The 23,810-nt window shown below is 42.8% G+C and overlaps 1 protein-coding gene across 2 annotated transcripts in view; it reads right to left on the reverse strand.

Annotated features, from left to right (window-relative positions):
• The window catches only part of TBC1D8 (TBC1 domain family member 8), a 53,875-nt gene that overhangs the window by 3,549 nt on the left and 26,516 nt on the right, over positions 1 to 23,810 (reverse strand). For both annotated transcript variants that reach the window (XM_064439001.1, XM_064438993.1), the window contains exons 5-17: positions 22,291 to 22,531; positions 14,660 to 14,867; positions 13,239 to 13,433; positions 11,861 to 12,043; positions 11,295 to 11,445; positions 10,180 to 10,394; positions 9,249 to 9,366; positions 4,765 to 5,050; positions 4,123 to 4,252; positions 3,726 to 3,824; positions 3,104 to 3,172; positions 1,546 to 1,786; positions 221 to 286 (exon numbers count right to left, since the gene is read on the reverse strand). In XM_064439001.1, coding sequence (XP_064295071.1) covers positions 221 to 286; positions 1,546 to 1,786; positions 3,104 to 3,172; positions 3,726 to 3,824; positions 4,123 to 4,252; positions 4,765 to 5,050; positions 9,249 to 9,366; positions 10,180 to 10,394; positions 11,295 to 11,445; positions 11,861 to 12,043; positions 13,239 to 13,433; positions 14,660 to 14,867; positions 22,291 to 22,531 — 2,202 coding nt within the window. The remainder of the gene's footprint in view (positions 1 to 220; positions 287 to 1,545; positions 1,787 to 3,103; positions 3,173 to 3,725; positions 3,825 to 4,122; positions 4,253 to 4,764; positions 5,051 to 9,248; positions 9,367 to 10,179; positions 10,395 to 11,294; positions 11,446 to 11,860; positions 12,044 to 13,238; positions 13,434 to 14,659; positions 14,868 to 22,290; positions 22,532 to 23,810) is intronic.

Here is a 23,810-nt window from a genome sequence, read left to right on the forward strand (position 1 = left end):
GCTGTGAGCCGTGACACTGTATCTATACATTTCACCCAAAAAGGTTTTGACTGGAGTAAACTTTAAAATGAGGTGAGCATAACTACAGATGCAAATCCTGTATGCTCCCAGCTGAAGGAAGCAAGGCAGGATTCTTCATTAAACAGCAGCCTTCTCCCAAAAGCTTTAAGCAAGAGTTTCGAGGCAAACTGAGGTACTGAATCCCTTTCAAATGACTTACCAGGTGGGATATGCAGCTTATATAGTAACTTGATCTTTTCATTCATTTCTCCATTATACATAACATCTGCAAGGAAAAAAAAAAAAGAGCAAGAAGGAAGCGGACCAGAGTATTTACTTCCACAGTTTAAAACAAATCCGGCATCTCTGTGCACAAAAGATAATTGTTTGCATGGACAATACATGAAAACAATGGCCAGTATATTACACTGAAATATTTTAAGTGGTGGCTGTGCCTGTCAGTGAGGAACAGCAGGTGAGAGTCATCTGGTTTCCTCTTTGTTCTTGTAAAATAGACAGGGACTATCTAACCCTATGGAGCTTCAGCATTGTTTTAAAAATATCAAGGAGAATGGCAGGGAATCTAGCAAAGGCTGTTTGCTGCCTCAGATAAACAGGACTGTGAGAGGGGAGGGACAGAAAACTCCCTTTGGGGCCATCGTGCTCTTAGTACTTCTCCCCTTCAGCCCTTACTGCTGTTCTGTAGCATGAGCCCGAAAGAGGTAACTACTTCACATATAATTCATATTTTCAATGACCAGCAGAAATGAGATTCTGTACTTCCAAATGCACTGAAATACTGTGAAGAACTTCCCTCTAAGAATCAAAATTGTCTAGCAATATGGTTGTGGAGCCAAGGGTTGGCTTGGTTCACATAACAAAAATTCTGGAAAGCTTAAGTGGCGAGACTACTGATTTACTGATTTTTACTGAAGCTTTGGATGTTGATTCATTTGTTTCACATGGCCAACAGTTGAGATGTGACACTCTCTTCTTCAGCCCAATTTTGGGATGGGCAGCCTCATCTCAGTAAAACAGCTGGTGGCCTCAAGACAAACCCTAGCACGGCTCTCAGTCCCGGCTGGCCAGATCGGGTTTTGTTCCGCTTATTGCCAACACGCAAGACATGCAGCAGCTGGCTGTGTAAGATTAAGTCTGAAGAAGCTGTTGCAAAGAGGTATACTGAGATTTCAAAGGTATACTGCGAGCAACAATTTGGAAGAGAAGATTTCCTAGCCTTCCACACAGACCCAAGTACAATTTTAATTCATAAATTTTTTCCACAAAACTACTGTTGTCCGAGAAATCAACTATTTTAATACAATAGTCAATCATGTCCTTAGGCTGTCTTTTAAGTCTAATTGACTTCAGGTGATTTGAACACAAAAAAATTAGTAAAGGTCTCTGGTTAGGCTAATTACAAGCCCAAGAAAACCATCTGCCCGCACCCTCCCCTGCCAGTTGTATGGCATTTTAACATCTGTGTCTCACCCACATGCCGCCTCCCACCTCTGCCCACCTTCCACCCCTCAGTGGAGCCGGTACCTAAGCAGCTGGCGAGCCCTTTGAATTCAATCAGCCGGTCCATGTTCTCATCCAGGAGCTGGAAGGTCCTTTGGGCAAGGACGTCTGTGTGCTCCCCGCAGGTCCAGGGCGAGACCAGCCTGTACAGGTTGGCAAACTGCTGGGCATCGATGCGGTACTGCTCGGCGTACGGTCTGCTGGGGTCGTGCCGCTCGATGACCGGACTTGTCATGTCCCAGTAACATCTTATTAAATGTTCCCTCTAGGAGAAATCAGAGGCGGGAAAGGGGAGGTTGTGGTATGCAGTATCAGAGAGAGTGCAACCAGCAGAAAAAGACATTCACATCAAAGCATGCTGGAAATGCTCAAAATTCTCTTTGCGTGAGGCGCTGTAACGCTACGTAAGACCACTCCTGTGAGAAAAAGCAAACTACAAATCGTTAATTAGAGCAGCCAAGCACTCTCATGACTTCCAACGGATAATTAACAGATTTGAAGGGGGACTGGACAGTCTTGGAAGAAATTCACTGAAGGCTACTGAAACTATTAGCCACATCTGGCCTGGGGCGTCTCTCACTATCCAAAGGGACAGACGGTCAGAGAAAATTCTGGTTAAGCGTTATACAGGCTTGACCTGCTCATTTATTCTCTCTCAGACCTCTCCATCTGGATACTGTACCTATTAATTAGTCTTCCCTTAGGGATACACTGATGTGAAACAAAGAGTCCTAAGAAAACAAGCTGTCCCAGGGGAGCAAGGAACAAAACGGAACCACCACCAAGACATTAAATGAGGAAAGGGGAGGAGTGCGAGCCAGTCAAAGCTCAAAAACAGAGCAGGAGGGCAGCACTGAAGAGCGAGTCCCAGCAGCATCGTCTTACAACCATTAATGGAGGGAGGATACAGCTGCTTTTATCTCCACAAAGCTACGTAACACTAAGAACATACCACGGTCATATTCTCAGTGCCTAGTATTTATGGCTATGAACAATACACGAAAGAAATGGTCCATTAAGGGAAATAATTACATGCTTGGACCTCTAAATCATGCATAATTATATAAGGTAGATGTCCCTGTCTCCAAATAACTTTTATAATAGTTCTTTCAAGCACCAGCTTGACAGAAAGGGACTGAAGTAGAAACTGCTTTTAGGTCTAAAAAAAAGTTATAACTATTAGAAAATTTGGAACAAATAGCAAGGACACAGGTTTGTAGGGATTTTCCCCCCATGGAAAAGAGTCTGCCTTTAAAGAGCATTTAAAGAGCAGGAGTACTACAGAGCTCCAAGTGAGCAGAGCTACGTATTATTTAGTTTATTCTGCATGTGAAAGTTACCAGAACCTAACTTCTCATGGACCATTTGCAAGCAACAAGTTAGAAGAGAAACTCTGAAGCAATTCTCCTTTGAAGGATCAGTACGTTGCTATTCCTCTTTAACAACTGTGCAACCACAGAAAGGACAAAATGACAAGATCCCATCTGCCCAGGCAGAGGACAGTGGCACTACAAAGCAACAGCTGGAAGTTCCACTGGGAAGCCTCCAACAGGTGCATCCCCTACTCTTCAGCGAGACCAACCTTGAACAAGTCATACAATTCCTCTAAATCTTCAGGAAGAATCGAAACATCTGGGATGACAACTCGGAGCTTAAAAAGAAAGAAAATCATGTGAGTGACAATCTTTTCTCCCATCATCACTGACACGGGCAGGCCCACGATCCCCACAGGGGCTTTATTTACGTGGTACAGCTGAAAACCGCAATATTTAAAAATCTTTGCAATTTTTCCCTTCTTTAGGTTCACCAGTTGGACAGATCCGTGAAAAGAGAAATCCCTCAAGGGCTATCAGAAACAAAGACGGGAAGTCCCTAAGCTACAGGTCACAGGAGGCCAGGAATGCATCGCATCGCGCTCACTCTCTTCTTACGCTCTTCCCCAGGCATCTGCCTAGGTCAGAGACGAGGCGCTGGGCTGGACAGTCCTGCAGTTGTTCTTAACGTTAAAGCCACTCTAGAAAATAATGCACGTGGCTGCAAAAGAAAAACCAAACTCATCAGCATCCCAGGAAAAAGCTTTTTCCAGAATCAGCAATGATTCTTCCTTTTTTTCAAGACCTGGTGGTGCCTTTTAAAAAATGAAAGCCACCTGCCTCCAGAGAGGAGATGTTAAGCTACCTCAGACGAGACAATACCCTACTCACCACATTTTGCTTGGTTGTGTCTTCGTGGTTTTGCAGGACACGGATTCGGTGCTTGTAGCGCATGTGCTCTATCTGTGCCACAGAGTGGTCTCCAAATTTCTACAAGGGAGGAACAGAAGTTTATTATTTTTATAGTATTTTATAATATTTGCATTTCTCATTTTTTGGAAATACAACTTTTGAAGTATTATGAGTCCTTGAAGAAAAAGCGTACCCAGGCTCTAACTGATCTGTCAGTGTAGGTATTTATACTCCACCTAGCATTGTGCATTTGAACGTTTATTCAAGGAGTCTGTAAAGATATGCATTAACTTTCAAAACATCCATGTTGTATTTAACCTTTTTCTTTTTAAAAATGTAAACTTCACCGACCAGTAGACATGGAGCTGTATTTTACCTCGTAGGAGTCATGAATCAGGTTAGCTATTTCAGTCACTGGAGAGGCTTCCTGGTCGTCGCTGAAGAACGCGTGGTGATTACCAATAGGTGGCAGAGGGCTTTCCTCGTTTTTGACATGCTCTAAAAACCTGAAGGGAAGAAATATAAGCAACACAGATTACTCTGCACTGTGCTCTTCTCAATATACATCAGCAAACAAGTCTTACGGCTCAGACTTCGAAATAAATCGGGTTTTGGGCTGCTAGGCTTTTTTAAAAATGCCTTTGCGATTACTCATCTGAGGAACGGCAAGCCAGCCAAATGACTAAATGCTGCTCAAGGAAGAAAACTTCTGTCTCCTTGAAGTCTGGAGCAGGAAGCCCGTCACTCTAGGGAAGGCACGAAGAGCGGCGGTAAATATTGCACACTGACGCAGTCGACACAGGTCTCGGCGCTGCCAGGAAATTTCACAGGACATCTACTTGTCCGATGTACAAAGCCCATTGTTTAAGGCAGACGCTGCGAAAGCAGCAGCAGCAAGGTAACACAGAGGGTCCCACCGGTGCCCACAGGGCACTGTCGGTATCACAACGGCACCCAAATGCCTTTGATTTACAGCAGAACGGTCTGCAATGGAAGAAGCGCTCCTGCATGGCCATACCTGCTTAGGATCATCAGGGCCTGCCCATCATCCTTGCTGTTACACAGATCCACGGCGTTGGCTTCCAGTATGGCCAAGCCCAGCTGGAAAATGGCTTTGATCCCATCATAGAAGAAACAGTCCACAACATTCACAGCACTTTCCAGGGGCATGATGCTAAGGAAAAGGGTAAGGAACCACGAAAGAGAGATGGAAGCTAAGGTTGTCAGATCCTTCATATGTTCAGCCAGCTCTGGAAGTTGCTCTTTTATAAGCTCTTCAAACACTGACTGGTCTACCTGAGCACCTGCAAGTAATAAAGAAACAGTATTAGCCAGGACTGACACGGGAAAAAGTATCCTTTAAAGCTAACGATCGCTGTCAATTATGAACTGCAAGACTTTCTTAATATTTAAACTGACAAGAAAAGCATGTATCTACAATGAAAAATCCCATTATCCTCCTGCTGTGATCTCAGCCCCAACCCTCACATCCGTAACCCTTACTGTACAACCTTCTGCAAAAAGACCGTGCTGATTCTGCTAAGGGCCTTTAGAGTGCAATGAAATCGTAATAGCAGCAGCTGTTGTTTTTGGCTAAAAGAGCACATAATAATTAAGTGCTAGCGAAAGCAATCTTAAAGCATTTTACTGTTTGACTTGGGATCCGTGCAATGAAAATAAGACAGTACACGTTCCTCTCCAGCGTACGTACTCAAGCAAGCGCGCAGTAGAGGTTTCCTTCTAAGTGAGAAAATATAAGATGGAAATCCAGGTATGGCTACACACACTAAGCAGGAAAAAAAATACTTACACATAAATATATGCATATATATATATACTTGCACACATATGTATATATTAAGAACACAAGATTTCTGCAATGCCCAGATGTAAGCTTTCTTTACTGTCTCAGCCAGTCTTTCCAAAAGAAGCAGATTTGGGCTCTGTTCCTTCTGTTCTAGCTACTAGCTCAGTGCTGCTTTGTCCACAGCTATTGTAGAATCAATATAGTTTTGTGTCATTGAAGTGGCCTGTGTCTGCACACCAGATCTGCCACATCAGGAGCTTTAACTGAAGACACTAGAAGTTAAAAATGTTCCTGAATATAAAATGCAGTTAGCTTGTCAATTATTTTGTCATTCAAGTTGTTTCTTTCTCATAGTCTGCTACTATTAGGAGATAACTTTAATTGCTATGAAATCCCTTAGACATATGTACCCTTAGCACTCAAAACTTCCATTGCCCAAAAGCAGAGTATAGCCTGGACAATTTGTGGCAGAGAGCCAGCATCTTTTCGCTTTGCATCCAAATCATAGAAGAATAGATATGATATTTCTCTGTCTTTAGAACTTTTCACATCAAGCCACAAAGAGCTTCTGCTGGTGGCTGAACAAACAATACAACACCACAGATCAAAAACAAGTGCCCAGGGTCATGCAAAGAGCTTTTGAGAAACACATCAAGCATGGTGCTTTGCTTTGAAGAGAGAGCCTTCTCAGGTCAGATGACTGTGAATAAGAAGGGTAAAGAAAATAGAGGAGAAAATGGACTGGGGTTACTCGACAGAGGGCAGGGTTTTGTTTGCTTTTTTAAACAAGCTTAATACAAACAATTTAGTAGCCATAGTTAACATTGACAAAAAAAACCCAACCCAAATAGAGCTGGTTTTAGGGGTATTTGAAGGAAGCCAGAGACTGAGAGGCAGACACATATAAAAAGACCGTTCCAGGGTCAGAGGCAGCACAGGAGAGACTGGTAAAAGCAGAGGTTTAAAAAGAACGCGCAATGCTCCCCAGATCTTTTGCAGGAGGTCATAATCTAATTGTTGTCCCTGTAGACAAAATTCAAGCAGGTGTGTTCAAAGTTACTTTCATGCCCACGTTTCCATTAGGCTCCCAGAAACCATGATATCTGAGCAACTGAATCTCTAATTTATTACAGCATGAAACCATGAGGAGGTAGGAGAATACCAGGGTATCAATTTAAAAAATTATGACCCAAGATGCAAACTAAATGATATCTCCAAGACTGAAAAAGCAAATCAGAGAAATAAATCCGAGGTTTTCACTGTTTCAAGAATTGTAATAGCAAGACGATGACAGTCTAACAGATGAAGTGGGGTGGAGAAAGCCTGCTGTTTTATGGGGAGGACAGAAAAGTCACACTAACCTGAGAATAGGATGTGCATGACCCTCGCCACCACTCCTGACCCAAGTACAACTTGCTTCTATCTTCCGGCTATCTGCTTATAATTTTCTCTATGCATTGCAGAAGGGAGAAGAACAGAGGGAGTTCCAGATAATGGGTGCCAGCCCTGCCTGCAGGCTTTTACCATTTGCAAGCAGTGAAATGATGAAAAGGCTTGTTAAAAGACAGAGCGGTCATAGCTGGCAAGGCTGAAGGAGGGAGATGGTCATGTGATAAAAATAAAAAGGTTGACTAGGGCTGAATTGCCTAAGTTTTGAAAGCAAAAATTATAAAGAAATACATGCATAAAAGATTTTGAATGTCATGAAGAGACGTCATAAAGATGGAACTAAGAAGGCCTGTTATAAGCAAGGTCATTAATTCAGTAGCTGTTTTTACTGAAGAGATTACTGGCTGACACTGAAGAGGAAAAGCACAGTGACGGGTACCAAGGTCACAGATAACCAAAGTTATAGACAGATCAAAATTTGGACAACAGTGTTGGCAGTGTGGACAAAGGGGAAAAGTTGGGTCTTGGAAGTGTTGCAGGAAGAAACAATACAAAGTTTAGACAAGAGCTGGTTGCAAATCAAAAAAGAAGGTCAACTGAAATGTGAAGCCAAGAACACTAACTCAAGCAACAGGAACCAGGGGAGGAGCTGGGTGGAGAAGATCAGTAGCACAGATTTGGCCACACTAAGGTCTAGGGTAAATCAAAGCTGCAGAAGTAACTGCTCAGTTAAGCAACCATGTTGCAAAACTACACTGCTGCTGTTCAACTAGGGGAACTTCTGAGCTGAAGCCCCTGGCTCTTTGCTATGCGGTGAGCCATGGCAGTACCTCTTTTAGAGTCACCGCACTACTCACCCTTTCCTTTAGGTACAGAGGACAGGAAAATGGAGAGACAGGACAACCAAGACTATAAGCACTCAAACAATGTAGGCTGTAGCCATGGCAAGTAATGGGCAAGATAGAAACCCCAAATTAAGCAGACCTTAGGGCAGTGATATGGCTGTCCATATGGGACCATTCAAGTTTACTGGGGTGTGAAAAATGCTACTTACGGGCAGTAACCCAGCAAGCACCAAAGTAACTCAAGACAGGCCCTAGGCTGAAGATATCTAGACATGCACAAGGACAGATAAAGCTGTGTTTCTTTTTTAATCAAGGAAGATGGCAGACAAATGTGGGAGTAAGTCATTGAGATGGCAGTGTAAAGCCACGTTCGGAGACAAGAACCAAAGTTCTGACAAGTGGGACAGTTACAGTGCCCAATCCACTACGTGTAAATACCAAAGGCATTCGAAGCACCACAAAACATCCTAAGCATCCAGCTAACTTTGGAATAACTCTGCTTTAACTTACCTTACCTGCCAGTTCAGTGACAAGACAATAACTGCAGCAGCACAGTCTCAGGAGGAAAGTATGACAACCCTAACCTCCAAGCAAAAGATGACAAATCTTCTTAGACATCTCCTCCTGCTCCCCTGGCAGTACACGAGTGCCCGCACCATTTCTAGCTCCCAGAACCACTACTACCAGTGATTTCCTCCTATCCCCACCTCCTCACAAGTGACCCTGAACCCCACCTTTGCTATGGTGACAGTGTAACAGCAGACACTGTAACTAAAGAGTACGGTTAGCTATTAAAGAGTGAAAAGCTATCAAACATTTCTGTAAGAGGAAGAAGTGACCACACTGTGTTAATGTTAGGCAGATATTTGCACAAGAGACTTAAAAATAGTTGCATTGCAAAGAACAGGAGACACAGCACATGCAGTACAAGGCACACACTGCAGAGGGACGGGGCTTATTTCTTAATGCAGCATCTCACATTCAGCGGGTTTTGTATCAGCCCTCATTACCAAGGGCCAGTTTAGATGCAAGCCTGTATTGCTCCAGCAGCCAGGCAATGCAGACACATCAGATCAGAAACAGCTACCCTAGCAGGTCTTGCCTAGGTTCATCTTAAACTACTTGAGTCTCAAACACTGAACGCTCCTAACCAAGACACACAAGCTCTTCTATTCTTACGTAACAGGCAAAACTGCCACCGCCTTCCGACCAACAGGAAGAAAAAAAGACAAACTGTAAATTTTAGCATATATCTATAGTTCTTGCAGTTCAAACACTTCAAACCAAAAACAGCCCTAGCTGGAACCTGAGCAGCCACCGCTGCTGTCCCTGCACACTGTGCAATTCAACAAACCACCTCACCCATGGGGTCTGGACCTTGGAAGACCCTGAGCATTTTACTTACCCCAGTACCATTCAGCTGCCCCTTCCCAGTTAGCCAGAAGAGAGACACGAGCTCACCTATCACTCGGTGATTGAAGTAATCTGGCAGCATTCGCTCACACACAGCGACCAGCAGCCAAAAGGCTTCTTCCTCTTTGGCATACAACAGCAACACAGAGGTCAAAATATTCATAGACTTAAAAGGGCAGAGAAGAAAATGGGGTTTGTTAGTAACAGCAAATCCTACTGACAAAGCTAAATTGTGGGTATTTTTAAAGAAAGAAAACTAGCCTAACATAATGTAAACAACTAAAAAAAAATAGTGAATACATAATTGCAACCCAAAGGCATAACAAGTTTTTCAAACTGCTTTTCTTAAGAGCAATAGGAAACAATGGAGAAAAGCAGAGTACTGGATTTGCCCAGATGCAAAGTACAAAGCTGATAGTACAAGATGTTTTGGGGATGCTTTCCCCGCCTCCCTGTATTTGTATTATGAAAGAAGATACGGGATCTGGAACCGGTGTGATGATTATCAGAATTCAGGGAGCTGTACGGAAAATTATTATTTTAGCTGGCCAGCTAGGTAAAGTACTTCATAATTTGTCATCGATTTTGGAAGAAGGGAGAAGAACTTTAGCTCATTAAACCTCTGCCCCAGTGCTCTACATGAATCTCATCTGTGCAGGCCTGTTTACTTCGCACTGTCCCCAAGTATTGAGTAAGAAATGCACTTTCTAACAGAAGTATCAGAAATACATTTTTTCCCTCCTTTAACTCTAAACACAACTTGCAAAATGCTGAGTAAGACTTTTGTTAAGCCACGGTACCAGCCTATACGCTTGTTTTCCAGAGCAATTGACATTTAACATCTAAAATTATGTATTTTTCATCACTAAAAAGACACTATATATCAAAACCACCATTAAAAATACTCCCAAGAGAATGATAAAACTGAGAGAGCAGGAGGAGGAAAAAACCCAGCGTTACTCTGCTGGGGGTTTTTCACCTGGCAGTATCCTATTTTGGGGTTCCTGTGCGCGTACGCCGTGAGCACCCTTCTCAGGGCAGCTATCCCCGTCTCGCTCTGGAAGGCGGGGTGCTCAGGCAGCGAGCGGTGGAGGTCACGCTCGATTTCCTCCGTCGCCATACAGCACTTGCCCATGGATGCCTCCACCAAATGCACATAGTAACCGGGATGCGAGGCGAGATCCGTCACAGCGTCTGAAGGCAGCAGGGAGAGAGAAGGAGGAAGGCACAAGTAGATTAGCATGACACTAAACCTAGCGTTGTGGGTATTACTGCTCGAAAGGATGTAAGCAAGACGGTTTTCCCCAAAGTCCGTGAATTTAATGAGATCTCCAGACCTAAAAGAAAAAAAGTCCTAGCAGAATGTGTGTCTTGAAAACAAAATCAGTATTAGCGAAGCTTATACAACGCAACATCACCCGAAACACCTTAATATTGACATCAAGCAGAGAACTGTCCCAGCAGAAAATATCACTGGGAGAAATGTACTCAGCACTGTTCGCACCCGCCAGGGAGGAAAAACTCCACATGACGTAACACTTTTCACAAATGTTTGAACATGTCATACGCTGGATTAAGGACTAAACTTGAGATCATACTGTAAGCACATTCTGACTCTTCCAGATCTGTGCATGAAACATCTGTGGATGTTTTCTCCATCTCCAGTTTCTATTACCCCTGCCAACATTCAACAAGAAGCAGGAGTAGGACTGCTGACTTCAGGATGTCATTATTTTGCAATAATTTGATTTGTCTAGGGCTAAATCAATATTTATGCTACAATCTAATTGTTGCTTGAAGACAAACCTTATTTTATGAAAACATGACGTTAATTTTAAATTATACAGATGAAGCAGGTGGTTTTAAAATTCTTCTGCACATCATGTCATATTATCCAGAGATAAAATTTTTACAGATCTACCTAGGTATTTCCTTGCACTTCTTAGTTCAGTAGCTGATCATCTCTCTCGTATAAGCACTATCATAAGCTCCACGTAAACGACATTTAATTGCCCCTGAGAGATTTCTTGCCTAAATGTTTTGCCACGGTCAGAATCAGATGATGCTACGGCCAGCATTTCTAAGAGCGCTCACCTGAGAAAAGCAGCCAGAGTTTGCCTCTTAAGGATTCAGGGATTCCCATTGCAACAAGTTTTCTGATCTTCTCTGTGCGAAACATGCACACAGTTCTGCCATACTCAACAAAATGGTCATCCCACAGACTCTCCTTGATTTGCTCCCTAGACTGGGAACAAGAAGATATGTTTTAAAAGAACAAATCCTGTGCATGTGAGAACTGGTAAACAGAAACATTTTACATATTAGCAATTCCAAAAGGTATTTCCATTACCGATGGTTATGGGAAGTCTGCTCTAAGGACTACAACTTTCCCCATTTTGCCTACGTAATTCACCACAGAGGGCGAGAGCAGAACTGATCAGACAGGGATGAAAATTATGGGTATTCACCAGAAAGAAATGGGGGGGTGGGGGAGAAGAAAAAAACTCCAAGCAAACAGAAAAGCTGTTATCCCATTTCTAACTTCTCCAGCCAATACAGAGTTTATTTTACTAAAAATGAGTATCTGTTTGAATGTCACCCCAGCTTCTTTTTTTAAGAAAAAAAAAACCCTCTTACAACTGCCCCCAAATTTTACATACCTTTCCAAAATCAAGGCCTGCCATTCCTGACCGATGAAAGTCTGACCTTAGTGCTTCTGCATTGAGCAAACAGCTGCTCTCCTTTCCGCATTCGCTTCTCTCCTTGCTTTGTGAAGTCTCTGTTCCCAGGCATGCAGGTTCACCATCCCTGAGCATGCATGCAGATCCAAAGGCAAGACTGTTCTGCAATGCAGAATCAAAGCGGTAATGGCCGGGAAGAGGCTAAGAACTACATCCTCAACTGTCTTCAAGACACAGAGCTGGGTTAGCCTTTGCCTCTTGCATCAAAACGTTTCACACCTTTCAGGGGGAAGGGCCTTACTTAAGACCTTATTCAAATTATCATTCATTTGTATGTCAGAAAAAGGGTTGTTACTTTAAAACAGAAGTTGTTAGTAAATTCTAAGTGTCCTCGATCACAAGCTACCAAACAATTTTGGTTAGGATTTGAAAAACAGAATCGGACACCAAGGTAAATTGGAGGGGACCGTCTTTTTCAATCCCCTGATCAAAACAGGGCTCCTCAGACCAGGGTGCAGGGGGCTACGTCCGGTCAAGTTGAGTGGCTTGAGGGAAGGGGAGTCCACAGGCTCTATGGGCACCCTGGTCCAGCTCTGCCCACCCTTGACGGAAGATCTTTCTCTTTTTATCTATTCGGATTTTCCCCTGCTGCAACTTGTGACTATTGCTGCTTGTCTTTTAGCTGGCACCTCCAAGAAGAGTCTGGCTCTGTCTCCTCTGTAACTCCCCATTAGCCAGTAGAAGACGGGCTGAACAAGCCTTGCTCCCTCAACCTCTCCTCATAAAGCATGTGCTCCAGCCCCTGACCATCTTGTGGCCCTCCACCAGGCTTACTCCAATTTGTCGATGCTTTTCTTGTGTGGTGGAGTAGAGTCAAAACTGGACACAGTACTCCTGATCAGACTCAGAAGTGCTGAATAAAAGGGAACAGTAACACCCCTTGACCTGCTGGTTACAGTCCTGCTAGTACAACCCCATACGCTGTTCGGCCTCTTCACTGTAAGAGCACGCTGCTGACTTATAAACTCAACCTGTTGTCCACCATGACTCCCCTGCCTTTTCCACATGGCTGCTCTCCAGCCAGCCAGCCCCCAGACCTTTCTGTTGCATGGGGTTACTCTGCCAGGCTTCACATTAGCTTTTGTTGACCTTCATGAGCTCTCTATCAGCCCATTCCACCAGATCGTTGAGGTCTCTGTGAACGGCAGCCCTGTCCCCCATCCCATTGGGTAGGTCATTAAAGAAGGCATCAAACAGCACTGGCCCAAGATCAACCCCCTAAAGAAGGCAGGACAATGGACCAATGGATAAACCCATTGAATTCCTAATCCAAAAAAAAAGCCCAGAAGTTCAGTACCTGGTTCTTATTTTGCAAGTTGTTACAGTGCACTGGGTTGCTGGAGTTCACTTCTTTTAGCCTCTGGAGCAGGTTCTCCACCAAAGTATCCCGGTCCTTCAGCTCAATGAACTGAAAGGCCATCTTGCTCCTTATGCTAATAATGATGGGATTAGGGAGAAGGCTCGTGTCCTCCATCTTCTCTATACTGATTACCTTTTCCAGAAACATTATAGAAAACACATTATGCACCACACCCACAGAAACATCTTCAAATATTCTACAAATATCAAAATGTACAAACACAGCATTCATTTAAACACATGCTTTAAACATGGTTATTCATACTAGCTTTCCTTGATCAGACACATCCTACCACCTGAAGTTTATGGTCTCCTTAGAAGCTCACAGCAGGCACCAAAAAGTACCCCAGCTGCTTTTTTTCCTGTTTTTTTTAAATGACTGTGAGGCCCACTTCTGGAGAATGGACTGAGAAGAAAGAAAGGGGAGTGATGATTAAAACAAGATTTAGAAAAGGATCACCTTGATCAAATTCTGCAGGATGGAGGAGAAAATTTACTTTCACACTCCTGACGACAGGAGAAAACAGCTGTTTTGTTGTTTCTGGTTAAGTATATAACACTGTTCTCTGATTATTTCCTATCTGGACTAGATGATCCCTGAGGTCTCCTCCAACCTGGGGTTCTGTGATTTCTGTAATAGTGGAAGGTAAGTTGCTACAGTTAGGACATTTTGATGTTACTGTTATAAGTCAAGGATGAAAGGAAAGCTTTAATTAAAAGATCGTAACAGCCCTGTATCCACAGCAGATCAGGCAGGTGTTTGCTGACAGCTTCCTTCTCCTCTTCTACTCCCACCACCTTCCCATGCAGCCTCCATTCCATTTAAATAAGCCTCTGATTTCATGGGAATGTGGCAGCTCATCACTGCTTCCAGAACATCCCCTTTCGTTCTCTGCCCTAGAGGTTGCAAAGTATCCACAGGCTTGCTAGAGTTTGTTTATGGAGGGAGAACTTCAACACTTTTAAGTGTTGATCCCAGGCAAGGATGCTTTTGTATTACTAGAATGGGTCCAAGCTGAAGCCTCCATCAACATCAAGCTGGATGTATGTGTTTGTGGGACTGGGAGGAGAGCACTGCCCAAGGCTTGGACTAATCAGACTCTGGTTTTGCAGTGCTCTGTCCTGCTGCATTACCTGCCCATACTTCACTTTGAGGATCATGTTGAATCACCCAGATTTTTAGGAACTCATGCACTAATGAGTCCTGAACAAGCTTTACAACAATCCTGTAGGCACAATACTTGAACATCCTACTCTTTTTCATCAAATGATAGTTTGCAGATAAGTCAAGTGACGGTGGATGCTTACGGCAGAAAAAGGCAGATAGAGATCCGAAATGGAACAAACAAACAACTCTACCTCTCTAAGTGGGATGATAACATTGCAGCAGCCATTTTCTTTGCTGGCAAAACAGATATAACTGTCTGAAGTATACATCCTTCCCGCTGTGTGACAGCGACTAAACGGCGTCCAGAGAGAACAGTCTACAACTTCATGCAGCTTCTCCTTCCTGGGCAATCTGAAGAAGGCCCGAAAGAATTCATTCTGCGCTCTGGCTTCAAGATCCCTTAAGAGAAAGCAGTAAGAGCGAATCACAAGACCCCGAAAGCCAGGACATCCAGTACAAGGTTCGTTTTCTTGTTAGCCTCACTGAAAGTGAGGGATACAGAATAAAGGCACCGTGCACAGCAAAATTCACTGCCTTTGTGAACAGACTGATAAAAGACCAACTTTGAAATACAAAAAAGAATCATTATCAACACTTGCTTGTTTAACAATAAGATCGAAAGCAACTACTGTGGCAAGGAGGAAAGGACACTAATTTAAACCAGCTGGTTTGTTGGGTTTTTTTAAAATTATTATTTAACCATGCGTTTTCTATGGTTGCTGTACCACTTTCCAGCCTCAAAGAGTTACAGGTTTCAGTGCCCAGGAGATAACTAAATCTTTCATCTGATGAACATAAGTTGAGCAACGGGGATTACCTTTATGTTCCTTGTTTCCCCTCCCAGTAGCATTACCAACACTACCCCAGGGATTTGCACCTGCACCCAAAAGTAATGCATTTGCTCAATGAGTACTTTCAAAAAGGTCAGTATTAGAAGAATTAATGATGGTGGCATTTATATCATCGCATCCTTGACTTGCAGCGGTATCAGCCTCTGAGAGCCCTCAGAACAGCTGCAAAATGCAGAACAGTTTCAGGTCACTTACAGACTCGGTTGGGAATAACAGCATCAGCTACATTCAGTTTGGACTTGGCTTCCTTCCAGTTACCCATCCACATTTACGTGGAGAGAAAACGTTTAAATAAATTAAGCTTTCATTACTGAGCTACGGTTATACAGACTTGGCTTTGGGGATTTTTTTTTTTCTCCTTTTTTAATGAAGAAGCCTGCAGTAACTTAGAGAGCTATGCAATTACATTATAAACAGGCCACGGCTATTAGCTTACCAAAAGCAGCTCCAGAAATATTAGGGCTTAAATTTTATCATTTTCTTTACTACAAGTAAATTTTTCCAAACATGATTCACCTTAGGGGAAAGCAAAAAAAAAAAAGCTTGACTTTGTTCCATTGAAAGAATTTGAAGCGTGGGCTGAAGCGTAACAGGGCGGGGTACCTTAGTGCTGTAAATCCCCTCTCCGCTCCTTCCTTCACCCTTCTCTTCTGCAGACATCTTCCCCCTACCCCAGCCCTGATGTTTAAAAATAAGTTAAGACAGATGAAGCCTCTGCTTCAGTAATTAAATCAATTGTGTGGGTTTAATCCGTAGAGGAAACTGAAGCCATGTGAAACAGGGAAGACAACTAGAGAACAAACCGAGACCTGACAAGGGTGGATCTATATCTGCGACCAACAGAAAAGACAGAATGCGCTCAACCAGTGTTCAGCTGCTGTTTCCTTCTCAAGCCTTATCTTTCTTAATAAGATTATCCAAGGAAAACAGACAAATCGTCTCCTGTTTTTTCACAAAGAACAAAGAGAAATCCCCTTTGTGAAGGAAGACAAAAAGTTTGCTCCCGAGTTAAAATTCCACAGCGAGAGCAACTCTGATAAGTGCCCACAGCGATCTGCTATTGTGACAAAGCTGGATCAGGATATGCCTCCTAGTTAACTCACCACTAAAATATTTTCCATTTCTGCACAGCACAGATGAATGCTGCTGATAGCATCCGCAGTCAGGTCCGGGTAGAGCTGTGCTCCCCTGCTATTGTGCTGAGAAGGTAAGACCCTCCCTGGATCTACTCGGTTGTGAAAATTTCTATACCTTCATGTGAAAGGAGGCATTATACAGAAGAGTGGGACCTCTGTTGAGGCAAAGATTGTTGTTCTTTAAGACATGACTGTTTCTAATGCTCCAAAATCTGCAGTTTCTGAGTTTTCAGGATTTTGCTGCATCTCTTGGGGCTGTAGGCTCCAGGTGTGGGGCCTTTCAGACAAGAAGCCACAGGTTTTTAAGCTGAAGAATGACATATCCTCTATCTGAAACTAAGTAAATTCACCAAGCACTGCGTCCAGCCCACTCACCCTGTACCAGGGGAAGGCTGCCAACCCCAACATCCCTGGAACCGCCTGTCCCCCATGACTCACAACACAGGGTTGGGCAGGGCCACCACAGAGACCACACCGCAGCCAGAGCTGCCCCAGAGACAAGAGCCCAGAGACAGAGGCCAGCCTGCTGTCAGGAGGGATCCTGGAAAGAAAAATGGTAGCACGGGGATGAAATGCTGTCAGCACCTACCACTGTGGACTCAAATAAGGGGCCTTATTACAAAGTGGCACACCAGGAAAATATTTCCTGTTAGGCAGGCAAATTCTAGGGCTTAAAGCAATTGCTTCTCTTCATAAATAGAGCCAAACAAAATTAGAGCTGGCTAAAAAACCCAAACCCTATAACTCTTCCAAAAAAACCCACAAATGAAATTAGCTCCTAAAACAAGACAGGCAATTGTTTAAACATGTTAAAGATGCAGCGACCAGCCCAGGTCCCACCGCTTCCATTCCGAGTTTCACAATACTTCTAACGCTGAACAGAAACACAACCTTTCTACCTGTGGCCCAATCGGTTTTAAATTTTCTTCTGTAGCTTAACAATTTCCATGGTGATTTGGTTTTTAAGCAAATGCAGTGTACTGAGCTGTACCTAAGAAAAAGAAAGAATGCTATCGTTACGTAAAAATGTTTACTGAGTGTTTACACATGCATCAGAAGAATAAAAGGCAAGAAAACACAATTGCCTTGTTCCCTACTTTTCAGAAAACTCAGCAATTCTTTCCAAGTGCAGTTCCCAACTTGCATGTTACAGGATCCTGGACTGCCTCCAACACCAGCACTTCAAAGTGAACAGCAAGTCTGAACTGCGATAACTCCTTGTGTGTGACCCCTACATTACCTTCCAAGAATTTTAAATTAAAGGAAATAACACACAAGACACAAAATGCCTAAAAGTATCAGGGCACTTAAAATTATGTCCTCACTGTTGAATGTTTTTCTCTGCTTTAAATCTAACATAAGTCAGCTTGGCAAGATTTTAGCTCTGCTGAGTCACTTGCTGCCTACCTAAAATCTAAACAGGCTGGTTGACCTCTTGCTTTTAGAGACCGATTACCAGACTCTTCTTGCTATTCAGACTCCAGAAAGTTACCGATTTTGGAAATAACACGTCCAATGATACATGTCTCGTTTATTGGAAGAACTGTTAAATTTGCGTGGCAAGAAAGGTTTCTCATAACCAGGCCAGGAGAATTTATCTAAGAAGAGACAATATGGGCTTGTCAGGATAAAAGTAAACCCAACATAATTTTCTTACATAGCAGGAACACTGGACTTGTAGGTGGAGGAGACGCAACGGCGATCGTAGCCAGACTTTATGAAATCTTGATATTTCCTCACATGGGAACTAATAAAACTGGACTACAGTGAAAAGCTGTTGTACCAAGCTAATTGAAAAAGAGTACCCCGAAAAGCAGCCCTCAAAGGCTCCTTGGTAAATTGGAAGGTTATATCGAGAGGACCTCCTTGGGGGGGTCCTCCTGGGGACCTTGGGCTCTGTCCTGAACTAGCTTCTGTTCAACATCTTCATCAGCCATCTGCACGATGGATCAAGGGATTGTGGTTATTAAACCAGCACATGACATGAGGCTGGTAGAAGCTAACAAGCAGAAGAACAGGATCAGATTCAGACTGATATTCATAAACTTAAGGGGCGCTATGGAAAAAAAAGCATTACAAGTTTTTGCAGCTGTACATAAGCTGCACAAATGCAGCATGGAGATCAAGCCCACCGGCAGCCATTCAGCATGGGATCACCAGCTGAACATAAGCCAACAGCCTCACGTTCATGGGAGGAAGGGGAGCACCGCACTGAGCTGCAGAAGTGCGCAGCCACCAAAACGCAGCACGGCAGCCAGGAGTACAGCAGCAGACAGACTTCGTGCTGCTCCTGCCCTGGTCAGCACCAGCGAGGCGTGGGGGCAATCCTCTATCCCACGTGGGATAAGCGACACGAGTCCAGAGAAGAGCAACTAGAAAGGCCAAAATCAGGACTGATAAGGAAAACCTGGCTGAACTAGGGCAGTGCAGTTTAAAGAAGAAAAGAGAAAGCAGATGCATACCAACCTCCAAATACACAAATGATTGCTCTAAAGAAAGAACATCTTATCTCTTCAATAGTACTGGGTAGGACAAGAAGTAAAAGGCTCAAAAAGCAGCATGAAAGACTCAAGTTAGACTTCAGAAAGACTTTTCAATGATAGGACAGTAAAGTGCCGGTATGGATCCTGATATTTCCATTACTGAAAATCCGTAAGAACAGATCAGGCAATCTTCTGTCACAAGTGACACACAGAGATAATCCAAACCCTATCTTTTGCTGGGCAGATTCAGTAAAAGGAGGTTCTTTCTAGCCACATCCTCCTTGTTGCTCAAGGTTTACAGCATCCTAGGATTCCCTCTCTGAAGGAGTTCATGTGGACTGAAGTGACATTTACGATTCAAGACACTTCAAACAGTTTCTGTTCAGCTTAGATCAGTGTTAAAAACCTCCTCTGCCTTCATAAGAAGCAAAGCTGTCTTCATTGGCAATTCACAGTTAGACATGAAGAAAAGAAACCACGGTGGTTAGAGCCTGGAGAAACATCATACTTTTGAAACCTTACTGACACCAGCACTAAAGCTTTTAAATCATGTGTTCTCTGGCCAAGGTCCTCGCTACATTTGAGGAATGCAATGAATAATCTTGCATCCTGAAAGAGATGGAAATAAGTAGTACAAGAAACCTATACCAGAGATTTTAGCGACCTTCCTATTAAAAAAGAAGAAATAGTTACTGTATGTTCCAGTAAAATTGTATGGCACATAAATTTGTCTGCAAGAAATAGAATTTGTAGTTATCAAACACCTCTGCTTTACTTTGCTTTTTATGGCAATTAACTTAATTGCCATTAATCCCTTTGTAATCCATTGTTCTGAGCCTTATCCTCTCATTAAGCATCACGGAAACTTGTATATTAACTTGTTTGACTCTGGCCATGACATAATTTGTGTCACGGACTGTAAGCATAATCCCACAGCCTTTCTGAGGCCCGAGCCCCCACTGCTCAGCAGGGCGACCCCAAGAGCCTCAGGAACAGCAGCAAAGGTTTCTGTTTTCAGGATGTAGAATATATAGACCATGATAACATTAAAAATACCTTTTAAAAAAATAAAGATATTGAGACGAACTTCTTGCAAAAGAAAGCCTAACAAAAGAAATATACAGCAACTTCATTAATTTGACACAGCTGGAACAGTTTTAATGATGTGTGGACTACTGCTTTCATTTTGATACACTACAATTTGCTTCCAAATCATGCACAAGAATGAACAAAGACAATTATTAGGCAAAAAAGGTCAAGTGAAAAAGCGTTGTTCTTATAGTACTACAATGGCTTCAGGAAAAAAAGCAGCAACAAAAACTTCACACACCAAAAAAGTTCACCCCCCAACACCCTAGCATTAAAAACCAGTTTATCCACTATTCAAACCACAGTCTTGCTTAATCATGCTACATCAAAGCAGTTGCTGAAGTGTGACAAAGGGCACCAGAAACAGCAGTTTATCCAACCACTACCTAATCCACGCAGAGGAAATGGGATTTTCGCATCTTCCATGTTTCCATGTTTTCCTTTCTGCCATCTCAAGTTTCAGCACATCAACACCAGCACAGGTTAGAGAACAACTTGCCCAGGAACTCTCCACTAAATATATTTTTATCCTTCCTTCTCCTCCGCTCCCCGCCCTTTTTTTTTTTAAGTTGGAGGGAAGGAGAGGAAAAAACCTGTTTGAGTAAATGTGTGGGATGGTTTCTGTTGCTTGTTTGCTAATAAACATACTACTTTTCAAAAATGCCACAAGGTACTTACAGGTTGATATTCTGATAACCTCCTTATTACAGCTTATTACTAAGCTTATACTTTTCTTTGCAATTGTAATTTTAGTTTCTTTGTACAGTCAATACCCCTGATTCAAAGACTCTTTTGGGAAGTGCCAATGATGAGTTAAAGATCAGTAGATGCTGAAAATACACCACCCCCACCCCCCTGAGTTTTTTGTTACATCTCTGGATTTACTCTCCTTGCTTCCTGCACCTAACTTTTCAGTCCAAAAGCGGGAGGAGGGTGGAATGGTAAAGCATGGAAGAGGGCTTAGATACAACCTATCACTCAAAGCCATATCCTACATTAGTCAAAGTACATATCCTACATTTCTTGGGCCAAAAGCCTACAAGGATAACAACATCAGGTTACACACACGTTATAAAAACAACAGTCACTCCTGTGCTTAAAGGAAGCCTGGCTATGAAAAGAAGCCTGCAAAGATGTTTGTGGCTGCTCACCACTGTATCACCCCAAATGAATTCCTTGATGATATCATGGATAAAATCCTGGTGTCAGGGACTTTCCTTATCGCCTGTACATATGAAATTGCAGAGAAAGGGCATTTTATTGTTTTAAGCACCATTATGAAACTTCACAGAAGTGTTTATTCAAGATGTATACCAAACACCACTGCAAAAATGTCCCTCAGAAACAATAAAACTGCTACTGGACATGTCTCTATTTTTGGGGAAAGGATACCACGCATTCCTTATGTTTTAGTCAGGAAGCAACATCTGGGTCATTCCCTTCATACCTCTGGCAGAGGGAGAGGAAGGAAAAGCAGGAGAGGGTATGATTCAGGAGGGGATACGCGCTCCACTCACACCCCATTCAGAAAAGAAGTATTTTAAACCAGCACCTTAACCCTGACACCCCAGGCAAATTCCAGTTTGGGCTATTCCACCCTGCCCACCTAAAATTCCTCTGGGCAGTTTCCCTTGTCCTTTCTGACAGCAGCAAATAAAACACAGAGGTGTCTGTTGTGCTGCTGGCAGAGAAATAGTTATCAGTCTTCTCCCTGAGAACCCAATGCATTTCTGTAGTGGGAGAGGAATGCAGAGATGCATCTCAGGGATGCACGGGGTAGAGCAGACAATAGCATATTAATCTGTTGCAACGGCCCGTGGGTTTTTTAAATGCTGTAACTGCTTGCTAAGTCTGCTATGGCCGTCACACTAGCGGGAAATTCCATGTTTTAGATATGATCGAAAACAATAATTCTACAGAACTGATGGCACTGGGAAAGCCTTCACATTGCGAAAATTATAAACATAATAATGTTGATTTTCAAGGAAGATGGAAAATATCCCTTGCTGCAACCTATCCTTCTATGGGGAATTGTACTTTCAAAACAACCAACCAACCAACCAGCGAAACACACTGATGTTTAAGGGAAGAATATAAAATGTAAAAAAGTACCTTCCACACAAGCTAAAATACACCTATTTGATATACCACAGCACATCATAAAATCTCTTTTTTGCCCAATCCAGTAAACCTTTGAAATCTTACCCAGCTAACATAGCAGACCATGAAACCCACCACAAGGGAGAACAATTTAGCTTTTTACCTCTTGGTAATCTGAGTAGGATCCTGTAGGCCTGGATCCAGTTCAAAGATCTCATTATCCAGTAGCCTTCGGAGCGTCACATCCGCCAGTTGCTCCATGATCCTGAAAGCCTCGGTGATATTGAGGAATGTGGAGAAGTCGCGCTCTTTATTTGGAGTGGTGACACGGACTGTGTCGGTCATGAAGACATTGGAGGTTCTTTCCAGCTTCTGGACCTCAACCCATGGAATGATAAGTTTCACTGCCATCGGCGAAAAAGCAAAAGTGGGTTGGAAACTCTGCTTACATTTTTTTGATTTGGGAAATAAGCAAATTCAGAATGAAACACAAACAAACAAAGAGCAGAGAGGCCCAATTTTACAGACAAAGATCAAGCAAAAGCTGAAATACCTGTTATTACTCTACATTCATTCTCCCTCACTCCAAGAGACTGTCTTTTTCAGAATCCCTCCCCCCAAAATTTTCCTATTTTCATATGAAGGGCTGGACTGGGGAGTTCTGCCTTTGCAGAAAACCTGCCATACACTGCGCTCCTAACTCCTTTAAAAGTCATTTTTGTAGCCTGCTTCATTACTATCAGAAGACACGGTTCAAGAGTAGGAAGAAAATAGGGAAAGACTTTGTAATCTCCCAGAAATAAAACTGTAGGCAGGAGGAAACCCAATTACATGCACAGTACTTGGACTTCTAAAATAAAGCTAACCCCCATACAAAAGGAAGATTTTGCACGTGGTTGTTTTTATAAAGATTAAGTGTTACTATAAACAGGGCATTAAAAAAAAAAACAACCACAACTGCCTAGGCATTGGGATCTTCCTATTTTGGCTACTTTTTACTTAAAAGGTGAACAGCAAATCTTGCCCTAAACAGTAGCTGTAGTTGGACTTGTTTATAGATAGTATAGGACACTCTTCCCTATAATTAAACTCTGCTGAATCATATAAATACAAATGGTAAACACAATCAGCTTATTTTATAGAACCACTGCAGGATGTTACTTGCCTCTCTCATATGTATCTCTCAGTAGAAATTAGGCTGGAAAGGACTTTAAAATAGATTAGATTTCTACTTAACAACTGTTGGAAGCTTCCCAGGGTTCTCTGTGCCAATTACATCCAGGCTACACCCCCTCACATCCCTCTAGCTGGTCTCCTGATGCCAATAAAGCAATCAAAAGGCAGTAATAACAAACATTGTCATATATATATGACACTTATCCATGATCATTCATTACCTAAGGAGCTACCCTCAGCAAGTTCTCTGTACTACATGAACCACAGCTGTCAAGATTCTTTGCAGATTATATTTTTTTCTTACTTAAATAAAGCACAGCTGCGTAAACATGCACAAACTGTTGTGAATGGTCATAAAATCATCTGTGCGGGCACAGCCAAGGGAATAGAGTTCAAACAGCACCGCAGCAATAGCACTATTGTTCACACAGGTTGGAATCGCATAGGCTCTACAGCGTTGCTTATAGAAACAACACAGCAGACTGTAAGGGGCCCGAGCTTCTGATG

Source organism: Phalacrocorax carbo, chromosome 1 (assembly GCF_963921805.1).
Source record: "Phalacrocorax carbo chromosome 1, bPhaCar2.1, whole genome shotgun sequence".
Classification (NCBI taxonomy): domain Eukaryota; kingdom Metazoa; phylum Chordata; class Aves; order Suliformes; family Phalacrocoracidae; genus Phalacrocorax; species Phalacrocorax carbo.